The sequence below is a fragment of the Hippichthys cyanospilos genome, chromosome 7 (assembly GCF_059441005.1).
Source record: "Hippichthys cyanospilos isolate Australia breed blue-spotted pipefish chromosome 7, RoL_Hcya_1.0, whole genome shotgun sequence".
NCBI classification, from domain to species: domain Eukaryota; kingdom Metazoa; phylum Chordata; class Actinopteri; order Syngnathiformes; family Syngnathidae; genus Hippichthys; species Hippichthys cyanospilos.
The window spans coordinates 10,981,493-10,993,994 of record NC_142375.1 but is presented as its reverse complement, the minus strand read 5'-3'; the positions used below and the strand labels follow the sequence as shown (position 1 = coordinate 10,993,994).

The window sequence follows — 12,502 nt, the reverse complement described above, 5'->3', positions numbered from 1 at the left end:
TTATGGATTTTATATAAATGAAACCATAGGAAGAAATGAGTGAGAGATTGCATACATACATTTCCACATTTCACAGCAGAGTGTGATACAATATTGGGCTAAAAAAAAAAATATGTCAAGAACCAGGCGACTGTTAAGTAGTGCAAAGTACTGGCTCAAGCTGTCAAACAAATGCGAAGCTATGCTGGAGGAAGGCAATGCTTCTCAGCAGTGATGCTGTATGTAGTGTGTGCTGTTAGAAGCATGTCAACCAAAGGGCAACGTATGTTTGATTGCATTGTTCAAAGTTAAATGAACCTGCAAAGACACCTCCATACGTTGAAGTCACGGGGTTGTGAATTCATATCATGCATGTGAGCCGCCCTCATGATGACTGAGGTACTCTAATGTATTCCATAAATTATGCAATAATGAGAACACTGGGGGGGGATCTTTCTATGACCGAGCTGTGGCCATATGGGTATGCGGGGTTGTGATTGTGAATCTTTTAATCCTCAATTTACACACTGGAGTTTATTTAGGTCATCTAAAATCCAACATAGTTCAGAAAGAGGTCTCGTTTGCCCTTGCACCTTCGTATCCGTTTGAGATCATTGGTTATATGTTGATGCCTTTTCATCTTTTCCTATCGAAATCAATTCAAATGCCATTAATATGCTCCAGTCCCCCCACAAAAATAACAAAAAATGTTTGTAATTTTATTTTAAGGCACTGGCACGCACAAGATTTTTTTTAATCTGTTCTAGACAGATAAAAAGTTTGACATTTGACAGTGTGTCTTGTACTTTGATCATTTCAATACAGCACACCAAAAGCACCAAGATTTTGTTTCACTACACAGAAAATCTGATACGAGGACTAAAAGCTTATATGATTACATTTCATTTACAAACACAAATTCAACACTGTACATTTTAAGTACTGTTCAGTTATATTGAACTTTTAAGTAAAACATTTGCATTCGAGCTTTTAGAATGGTATGAAGAATGCTGTTAAATGAAAAAAAAATTGCTAAATATTACATAATTAATAGCAAATAATCACAATTTCGAAAACAAATTACTGAAGTGAAATCTTGGAATTTAAATGATCAAATTAAAAAAAAAAAACTGTTGCACAAAACGACCAAATGTGACTCATTAAAGGCATTTTTCTTACAGTCTCCTCATGGAAACGATTTTTAAAACTTGTCACGTATCGGTGTGTGTATGCCCATCTGCAGCACCCTACAGCAGCGTTTGTGAGGCCCTACACCAACCTACAAACCTACTCCAACACCGTGTTTTGCTCTGAGATGCTACACCTAAAATTTGAAACTAAAGATAAAATGAAATACAAACTTTTACCACTAAAGTAAAACTAATACAAATAAAGATTAAAAAAAAAAAAGTCAAGTGCAAAACTGTGTAAAGGCCTACTTTCAGTTGAAGGCCTCAACGACATTGAACGATATAGTACAGTAAAGTAGATGCAAGGATGGGCGTAAAATAAAAAAGTGTAACACAATAAAATAAAAATGCAAGCCACACTGGTGATTCAGTTGAGACCAAGTGAAAATGAAAATGTGACAGAAACCGACGTACAAACGTTTTACAAAGGGCTTTCAATTCCAAATATATTTTTGGTTTACAGGAAAAGATAAGTTCGAATCACAGACAACCACATGCAACAGCGGCCTCTCACCTGACTTGTTTCCGACAAGGCACGGTGTTCCTCATGCAGGTGCCGCTCAGCGGGTCCACGTCCTCCACGATGACAAAAGGCGCTTCCTCCAGCGTGACGATGGACAGGTGGTCCTCGTGCTCCTCCGCCGCGGAGTAGAGCTCGAAGCGAGGCCACACGTGGTACTTCATGGCGAGAGAGCCCTTCTCCCACTTGCCCACCTGCGCAACAACGAGGCTTGGTGACGGGTGGGTTTATCCGAACGAGGAGCTTCACAACCGACACCATATTTACCCTGTCCCACTGCCTGTCCTTGTCGAGCAGGATGATGACCAGTTTGGGGAAAATCTGGTGGCCTTCTTCACTGAATGACAAGTTCCGTCCTTCAAACGTCACATTCATGATGTACCTGGCAATCAAATAGCAGAAGATGTCGTTTATTTCAGCATGCTGAACAAGGCGTAATCAACAGATGCTTCCGTCATTCACTGCGGCATGAGTGGCAGCAGCTTGGTCTCAAGCAGGTGAATTTGAGGGAATTATCACAATTCTACACCATGTTTACCCGCGACACCATGTTGTTAGTCTGTTTGAGATATGGACAGGGAGATCAGAAGAAAAACAGCCTGTCAAAAGATGAGTTCTGTGGACCAAAACACAGGCACAAAAAAAACACTAAAACCGCAGAGGTGGGTTTGCCATGATGGCGACTGATTAACATGGTCAGTATCCAGATAAATTAATACAAGTCGCGACTTTATAACAGTAAATAAAGAACATTTGTTTATAGAAGTTTTTATCAAACTGACCGTCGAGTTCATCAGTACCCAAAAAATAGCTCTCATCTTAGAAATGGCTGTTGACCCAACACAGATAATCCATTTTCAGATATCTTTATATATATATATATATATATATATATATATATATATATATATATATATATATATATATATATATAGGACCATGTCTTTCACCCAGTAGGCATGTTACTATGATCCTTTGATGCTTTGAACCTGTTGGCTTCGTCTTTGCTGTTTTGGACTTTGTTGTATCAGTTTTGTGATGGCATGCGAAGAGTAAAGATCTCCACTAGCACAGTAACGTGTGGTCGCCTCGCCTCGCCACATTGGTGACCACAGACGTTAGAATGGGTGACCCCGGATGGGTCATCTTGCCATATTATTATCCCAGACGTTAGAAAGTTTCGTCAGGCTGTTGGAGATGTAGTCTCGCCACATGGGTGACCCCGGACGTCAGAATGTTTCAGCGAGGAATCACCGCAGACGTCCCACATCGTGGCATCCCTCCACCAGCCTACTATACGTCAGGTAATGCAGCAAGCTGGTACCACGTCAGCCAGCCAGGACCCCGACAAGGGTACTCTCACCCGTCGCCCAGTCCCTTGGCGCACCAGGGATCGAGCCAGCCAACAACAGGCTGGTACGGGCGCCGGTGAGTATGGCTGTGCAGTCTTATTTTGGAGCTGGGCTGCTTCATCTACTACCGATGTCCGTTCGGCCTCAGCAGTAGGCCTCCAGCGCAACATGCCTACTGGGTGAGAGACATGGTTCTAGTGTCCGCCACTATATATATATATATATATATATATATATATATATATATATATATATATATATACTTTATTGTGGACAATAAGAAAAACTGTTTAAATTTTTGTGCTTCTTCCAAGTTGATCTTGACACTTGACACAACATTAAATGCGGTGAGCGCTCTTTGAAGGTTAGATAAAGGCTCAACGCAGAACGGCAGTCAAGAACATTGATGGAGGGGACAGCAAGAAGAAATAGCTCAAGGACATGATTCCATTTAATGATTTCATGGAAAGAAAAGACGCCGCCAGCAAAGCGACAGTCCCTGCTTTGGATAGCTCCCCTGCTGACAGAGATGAGAAGGCCAAGGGCAAAAGGTAAAAACTGAAAGAGGTCAAGCGTATGAACCTCCTGTGAGGAATCGAATTGGTAAACACGTCTCAACAAGTGCACATCTCGTTCTTTTTCTCTCTCCCCTACTGCCTCTTCCCCTCACTTTTCTTCGTCACAAACTGTGGGCCGCCATCACCATGGAGACGTTCTGCCACGGAAGACAATCCACGGGAGAAATAAATATCTTGTCTGCATACAAGGAGTACTAAATGTATGAGCCCATCATCTTCAAGTGTGAAAAGACAAACACAAGACAATAAATCTATTAAGAAAAGATGAGCAAAGGGCCAAAGATTTAATCACAAGTACCTCCCACTGGAATACTGAGTGGCTATGAGTAAGACGTCTGTGACTGTATTAATAACACACCTCTTTCTCACACGCGCGCTCAGGGCACGCACGGTGGTGGAGGCTTCACACTTTGTTGTGCCAACACAATCACTGATTGCGGCATATCATTGTACACACATGATGGCAGAAGGCGTCTTAAAGTACTTGTTGCTACCATGTTTATGTGAGGCTTGTGCAAGTCAGAGATTGCTTAAGGTCTGGACTTATTAATACTGCTAAAAGAACTGAACTCTGAAAAATGCTTGCAAGTTAAACATTTATGTCTTGTAAATTAGACACATGGCAAAGAAGAGTGTTGTTAATAACTGACTCATGCCAGCGCCCAAGTGCGCCAGTTGGCCCTGCTTAGCCACGTGCCTTTTAAAATGAGGACAACTGAAACAGGAAAAAGTTTAATGCCGTATGATTACTACATTCTTCTGTGTTTTTTAACAGTTATCTTCTATTATGATTTGAGTATTAAAAGGATATATATATATATATATATATATATATAGATATATAGATATATATATATATATATAATCTATTAATATATAATTTTATATATATATATAATATTATATATATATATATATATATAATATTATATATATATATATATATATATATATATATATATATATATATATATATATATATATAAATACACACACACACTTTTTGAGGGGGGGGGGGGGGGGGGACTGACCACCTAGCTGGACTGTGGGGAGGTTCCTGCCCAATGGCTTCACCTGCTGTCATGACATCTATGCACTGGACATTTCCTGCCTAATGTGGCACAATATGATTTTGTAATCTGTATCGAGTATCTGTATTTGTCTGTATTTGGTACACGCAGCATCTGCTTCAATCTGTTGAGCCTGGAAGGGGGCTTCTCCCACCTGTGGTCCCTTCTGAAGGTTTCTGATTCTCCCCAAATTGGGGTTTTTGAGTTTTTCCTTCCCCTTGTGGGAGCTTAGAGCAGGGGATGCTGTTGTGTAGTTATGACAAAAATAAATCTTCTTTTTTGCAAAAGAAGTCTCAATATGACCTCTTTTCACCTGTGAAGCCATTTGAGACTGCAGTGATTCATGGCTATACAAATAAAATTTGATTTGATTCAATTTATAATTAAATTATTTGGTGTACAATGAAAAGAAGACACATTTTGCTACTTGCTGTGGACAGAAGACGACATCACATATGCTCAAGGTACTGGCCAACCACAGCTCGGCTTGTGAAAGTCACATGACCAATTCCATCCATCCATTTCTATAGCCGCTTATCCTCACTCGAGTCGCCGGCTTGCTGGTACCTATCCCAACCATTTTTGGGCAGTAGGCAAGGGAGACCCTGGACAGGTTGTAAGCCAATCGCAGGGCACACAGAAACAAAACAAGCATGAACACTCACACACATCTCAGCTTCTTAATAGAGGTGCACACAAAGCAAATGAAGGATGCATTAATGCCTCAGACCCACACAGATTATTTGTGCATTGATTGGATGGAATTTCTTTTCTGCGTGGACTTGGTTGATGGTGCTTTCATTAAAATGTGGGTGCAATTCATCTGTGGCCGCAACTGTGGTTGGTAGCTTTCATATGTACCCAGTGTCAAAGCTATGTGTAAATTTATACACGTCCTCACAAGCAAATCCAAATAGCTAAATCGCCTACTTTGTGTAGGAATGTTGGTACGTATGTCACACTTGCTAAATTGGGCTCCTCGGACGAGCACAACCGCAAGAGAAGGGAGGGGACGCCTTGTATACCTCAGCATAATGTCATGTAATGCGTTACCATGGCAGCCACAACCATCAGCTGTGTTACCATGGGAACAGTAATCTCAGTGGATAGGAGGCCTATCACTTTTTTTTTTTTTTACCGTATATAATCATGAGTGTTTACTTGCTATCTGTTGATGTCTCTCACTTTCAGATCAATCCCTGCGATTCACCTCTGAGAGACGCCACAAATCACTCATCAATGGGATTGAAGGCCGTTGTTTAACCAGCGCCTTTACTGATGCATGCTGGGATTTGGAGAGCAGCGCAGGCCGGCTTGATTCGTTTCTCATGTTTGGAGCCCATACTATCGACGGGGCTTTTATGAGCTGTTTGATCCCTTCTCATGTCAGTGTTCCCCTCTGACTTGACGGGAAATAGGAGAAAAAAGGCAACTAGGATGAGCTACTAACAGAATCTCACGCAGCTCAATCGCAGTCACGCGCTATGTTTGCGCGCGCTTCACCCTCCAACTGTTCACTGCATGGCTGTGAGGGGAATAGAGACATCCTTACAGCTTAAATATCTTCAGTATGGTGACTCATGTTGATTCCTGCCTTTTATTGCAGACTGCTTAAAAAAATAGCACACACTCTGTCGCTGCAATGCGGGGATGTTAAAGTGACATCGAGTGTGTATATATACAGCTTCTCATCCATATGGGTGAAGAAATACTGGCACACACACATGGACGTACTGATTCAATCAGGTTTGAAACTATGAGAATACAGTGCAATATTGCAGCTGAGCCACAAGCGCAAAACCAATTAAGTCAGAGGTGGCAGGGGGCAAAAGGGCGCTGTGTCCAAATATATTTAACATGTTAACGACACACGGATGTTGGCAAAGTAAAAAACTAACTAAATAAATAATAATAAATAAGAAATTGCATTAAAGGGGAAATCATCGCAAAAAAACCTTCACAGGAATCTGTTCTATGCAGCCCCACTAGTCCCTAAACATGATACTCTGATTATTATTGCATTCATGTAATATGTAGTAAACAAAAAATGCCACCCATTTGTCCATTTCAGCGGTCGTCAAGATTGCTTTTTGCAGTCAAGTGAAAATAGCATCACCTGACGCATTTCCGTGACCCTCAGATTTGCGCAAAATGAAAATTGTGCTACTCCTATTGAAAACAGGCATTTCGAAAAAATGCTCCCAAATATCGCAAAAATGTTTTGACGCTTTTCTGAGATAGTGTTTCAGACATTTACATTTCCACAAGTTATGTGACATCCATGGGATGTCACTTGACTAGTATTCCTCACATGTCTTATATTTATTGCCCCCCAAAAAAGGTGTCACAATCTGCAGATGAGAATTATCCGTAATTAAGTGGACTATATGGATACCCAAACTGGTGCATGACATCACTACTCAGTGAAGGCATTTTAGTGCACTAGTGCAGTGGTTCTCAATCTTTTTTCATAGCTGTGGTCCCTTCTGATGGTTTCTTATTTTCCTCAGATAGGGTTTTTGAGTTTTTCCCTCCCCCTTCCGGGAAGTTTGTTCAGTTGATGCTGTTATGAATTTTATGATGTTCTGTATGACTTTTTTTTCACCTATGAAGCCCTTGGGACTGCTGTGATACATTGTTGTGCAAATAAACTTGACTTGTTGGGTTTTGATTTGTCTTTTCACACATATTCCTATGTTTTCCCAAGCCTAGAGCCAAGTATTTTTGGAGTAATTTTATTTCATAGTTTTTGTTTGTCACTTTGTATGCACTTTTAAATCTGATTTTCTTTTTAGTTATCTCCATATTCATTTGTTGTTGTTTGAATTTTTATTTTATTTTACTTATTTATTTTTGTGCAACAGCCTCCTTGCTTACCTGTATTTTGGTTCACATTTACATGCATTTGGCTCCATTTTTTTTTTCACTGAGACCAAAGGTGTTTTTCTTTTTTCTTTAGGCTGACACTGATTCAAATATTTGGCAGAATATATATATTTTTTTAAATAAAATATAAAAAGCCGTTTTTTGGGTGGGTACATGTTTGAAAGATTTTTGCATCAAACATCTTTGAAAGATGTTGGTAAATGTACAAATACAACATCTTTAAAATAGTTCATATCAGCCAATTAATTGGTTGATCCCTCTTATTTACATTCAGTAATTATTTGTCAGAATTTAACAAATGGGAAAATAACAAGTGTTTCAGATTTGTTTGACCTTGGAGCTTCTTCCAAACAATAAATTGTCAAAAGACTTGAAAGAATGAATAAAAGCTGCAGCTGACACAGTTTACAGTGAAAAACTACGTCGTAATCCTTGAACCAAAGAGCATCAAATCAGCTTTTATCGAAGCAGAGGCTAAAATTGAAAAATGAAATGAAAAGAACTGAAATATTTAATGATGCGCTCCATAAAGTGCTTAGTGACACAGCTTCCAGTTGAGAGTCTTTATTTTTCATTTTGTCTCAGATAAGATTTTTTTTTTTTAATTCTAATGATGTTTTTCTTTGGACACGTATCCACTGGTGGGTGCCGCGTGTTGGTTGCGTGGCGGTGGGAAGGGCTCAGGTGAGCTGCCGACATCAAACAGACACCTGTGGTGTGAACAGGAGGAATGATGTAACGCAGGCTCCTCGCTCATTTCAAACTGAGCCAGGGCTTTAACATGCCAACACACACCTTCCGCAGCATACCACCATCAAATATTCATGCCGTCTATTTTCAGTCTTCACATGAAATTCAAATCATTCAGCGTTTCTTTAAAAGCAAAAAAAAACCTTTTACTAAATTCCTAAAAAGGTCCCACTAATTGCTGCTTCTGGCAGCACATTTCTACACCCGAAGAATACTTAAACATGCTTTCAGTGTTACTATAATTTGTCTCAAACGTGTGAAAAATGGAAGCAAAGACAGATGACTGAAAACAGTTGAAAGTGATAAATACAAACTGACGCACTGACAACTTGGTTGCAACCTCAAGCACACTTGCTGCCCCAGGCGTTATTAGGAAAAAAAAATATTCTGGCATAACTGCCTGGTTAGAAAAACAGCTCAAGGATATTTATGGCACATTAAACGTTTTGACCCCAATTATGTATTCTTCCTTCTAGACAGGAGTTATGCAAAATGAAATCTCGGTATACATTAAACAGTTTGGCATGGAAAAAACATGAACACATTTCATTTTCTAATCAGTGTGGGTTTCTAGTATTGCAGATAAAATGATCATATTATGATTTAATTTGAATCTGGGTATCCTCACACATTTCAAAAACTGAACTCTAAAAACAGTTGGGTCAAAAATAACCAATCAAGTATTTGGGTAAAGCAACAAACTTTTTGCATATTTTTGTACAAAATAACCCAGAACGTTGAGTTAAACTGATCCAAACATTGGGTCGCCTCTGTTTTTGTTTTGTTTTGTTTTTTTGCCCATCGTCAGTTTTTAGAGTGCAGGTTATTAATGAATCTGAAATGACCATTTTCTGCAATTGGTTTTGTTAGTCTACAGTAGCAGTCAAAAGATTGCAAACACCTTCAAATTCTTTGCTATCATCATGTGTGCTTAATTAATTTCAGTAATTAGTAATTTCAGTTCATAAATAATCATCCAAATCATAAAGCTGACTGAGAAATGTACAAAGCTGTTATCTAAGCAAATGATACTACAGTGAAGAACTTTCTGTTTTGTTTAGCTTTTTTTTTTTTTGCTTGCCAAAGTCTATAATTTCATGAATATTTCTTCACAATATTGATGTCATCAAAGTTGTATTCATACACAATTGAGTAAAAATAATGAATGAAATTAGAGGAAGTTTCCAAACTTTTGACAAGTGCTGTAAATGTGGCTTGGGATTGACCGACGACCAATCCAAACGTGCCTTATTCACACCAATGGCAGCTGGGCTCGTCTATCCTAGTTTAACGTGAAACAATGTAAAATACTTGACTATTGGTCAGGGCCGATAAGGGCTTCTCTGCAAAAGAAATGGTAATACCGGAATCTATTTCCATGCCTGCATTTCATTTCAAGTCTTGGCTGCAGCTTACAATGTGTGGTTTATTATTTGTATTTATTTATTTGTCCACACAGATTTCAGATTTTTTTTCCTCATATACCAGCATTCACACCACACATACACACCATTTCTTCTTCTTATTAAATAAATCACTTTTTGGTTTCACTCAAAAAGTCTAGCACGCTCACCTAATGATAACGCATGTTCCCATTGTTGAACTTCAGTTCAAACCGAAGATTGGAAAGGACAGCAGTGGTGCAGAGCATGATTTAAAAAGGTTCAAGGTGTAAGAAAAACTGTCATAAATATCAACTTAAAACTCAAATTAATGGCCTGACTGTGTAGGTTAAAACTGGAAGGCTAAATTTTTAAAATTATAGTCACATTTTAACTATATTAATTAGTTAACTATGGATAATATTGATGACTAGATTTTCAATACTATTATTTATTCTTTTTTTGTGAGCAAATATCATTTTCTTAAAAATATTCATTCATGAATCAGTGTGACTGAATCTACTCCAAAATAAGAATACACTTTCAAACAGCTGGGATTCAAGTCTGGGCTCTGGCTGGGCTACGCTAGGACATTTGCAGAGTGGCTCTCAAGCCAATATTTTGAGATCTTGGCTGCGTGCTTCAGGTTGTTGTCCTCCTGAAAAATGAATCTTCGCCCCAGTTTGAGGTCAAGAGCCCTCTGGAACAGGTTTTCATTCTGGATATATCTGTATATTGCTGCATTTATTTTTCTTTCTATGATGACTAGTCCACCAGTTCCCTGCTGCTGAAAAACATTCCACAACTCATTGTCATAAAGGGGTTTTGTGTGTAGAATTTAAAGGCAAGAGATTAATTTGATACAATTTGGAATGAAGCTGTAAAATGACAAAATATGGGAGAAATAAAGAGCCATGAATAATTTCTGGATACACTGTATTGATATGGATATACAGAATAGAAGGATCAATGTGAGTGCCGCCTGATTAAACTTATCAGCAACATTAATAGGCGCGTTATAAAGAGTCTCATGCTGTACATACAAAATGGTAAAAGTGGGATTGACAGTATATAGCCATTGATCAAATTGATCCTTTGACCCACTTGCAAGTAGAGAAAGACTCCATGAATAAATACATCAGCGGGCGCCACATGCCCAAAAGCACAATCGTTTGGCTTGCTGGCTCGCTAATAAACCGAGGCAGGATTTATCAGACAGCCACTTTTATTGTGGCCATTGAGGAATGCAATAACGCTGCCATGCTGCAGCCGCCGCAGGAGGAAATACTTTAAGAGGTGACATAAGCACTGAGACTTGCATGAGAGAAGCGGCGCACGCCTCTCATGGCCTGCAGTGAAGATTGTCTTCTTAGCTTTAAGCTCGCAGCCAGTTTGTACACGCAAACGGCGGGGCAAAAAAAAAAAACGGACAAGCTGTCTACTTCTCTCCGTACAGTATACAGGTTGGCGTCAAGACCCTTTACAATTTAACCCTAATTTGTTTAAAAAGAAAATGAATAGACTAATCTATGGAAAGTAGGCTATTACAATACAAGCAGGTGAAACTGATGGTTTTTTTTCTCATTTAACACACACATAAACCCTTACTCACACACACACACACAACTCATCAGGACATCATTTGGCTTTTTGCCATGTTTGCTGAAGCCCTCAGCAACATCTGTGATGTTTTGCATTCAATGTTCTGTACGATGAATGCAATCTCATAAAAAGAGGTACAGGTGAGCGGTATCTAGAGAATTAGTTACAACAAGAGATGCACTGAAATGAAAATGTTTGGCCAAAACTAAAAATGAGAAACACTTGGCTAAAAACCGAAACCCTGAATAAAAGACAACAAAATAACTTTTTCCGAACATCAACACTGGAAAGGGGCTGTAACGTCACAAGCAGCGACCTGCACATAAATGCTGAGAACATGCAAAGTCCACACAGGAAGTCCGAAGCGAAGTGGATTCGAACTCAGGTCCCTGAACCGTAAGACGGATGTGCTAACCACTGCGCCAACAAGCTGCAGTAAATTTATACAAAACAAATACATTTAATAAATAATATGAATATAAAACAAGTTTATTCCTTATTTTGATTCACTGAATACAATTGGGTATTTTAAACATGAACAACAAAATCTACCATTAATTGTTAAATTTAAGTAAGACGTGATGTGAAAAACGAGTCGCGAGGAAGCTAGCCACTGCGCTACCACTGCTACAAAGGCTAACTATAATCAGAGGTCTGTACAGCTGTTGTTCAAGTATTATTTAGTGCGTTTATTTCGAAGTGCAGACAGGCAGTTGCTGGTTGGGTTTATGTTGTTTTGCCTCCCTCTTCAGGCGTTTTCTGTTTGCATCAAACTGCCTGCGACCTTTTAATAATCAACCTGCGCATTCTGGTTTTCTCCATGAATTCAGCAGTTTGACAACAACAACGTTCTCGAGGTTTCTATTCGCTCTTTTTGTTTAAAAAGGCATCCCTTGTAAGTTACGTTTTGTGTGACATACTGTACATGTTTGCTGGTGCATTTAATGTTTATAAACGCTTTGTTTATTTGTCTGTATTGTTTTAGCTTTACAGAGAAAAAATTGTAACCTCAAAAGTCTAAAGACAACAGTAAACCACTTAAAATAACTCCAGCTTCATCATCTCTTTGAGGAAGTGTTCACTATCTGTCCAAGTGTGTTTTTGACACATGAACACTGAGTACAGAATAATAACACTTACAAAATTCAATCTTGGCGGTCAGTGTGTGTGCGCATATTACTGCGAGTCACAGC

At 39.0% G+C, this 12,502-nt stretch overlaps 1 protein-coding gene across 1 annotated transcript in view; it reads right to left on the bottom strand.

The window, feature by feature from the left end:
- Nucleotides 1-12,502, bottom strand: part of grin2bb (glutamate receptor, ionotropic, N-methyl D-aspartate 2B, genome duplicate b) — a 76,955-nt gene that overhangs the window by 21,256 nt on the left and 43,197 nt on the right. Inside the window, exons 5-6 of the mRNA XM_088419314.1 lie at nt 1,957-2,071; nt 1,684-1,883 (exon numbers count right to left, since the gene is read on the bottom strand). Coding sequence (XP_088275440.1) covers nt 1,684-1,883; nt 1,957-2,071 — 315 coding nt within the window. The remainder of the gene's footprint in view (nt 1-1,683; nt 1,884-1,956; nt 2,072-12,502) is intronic.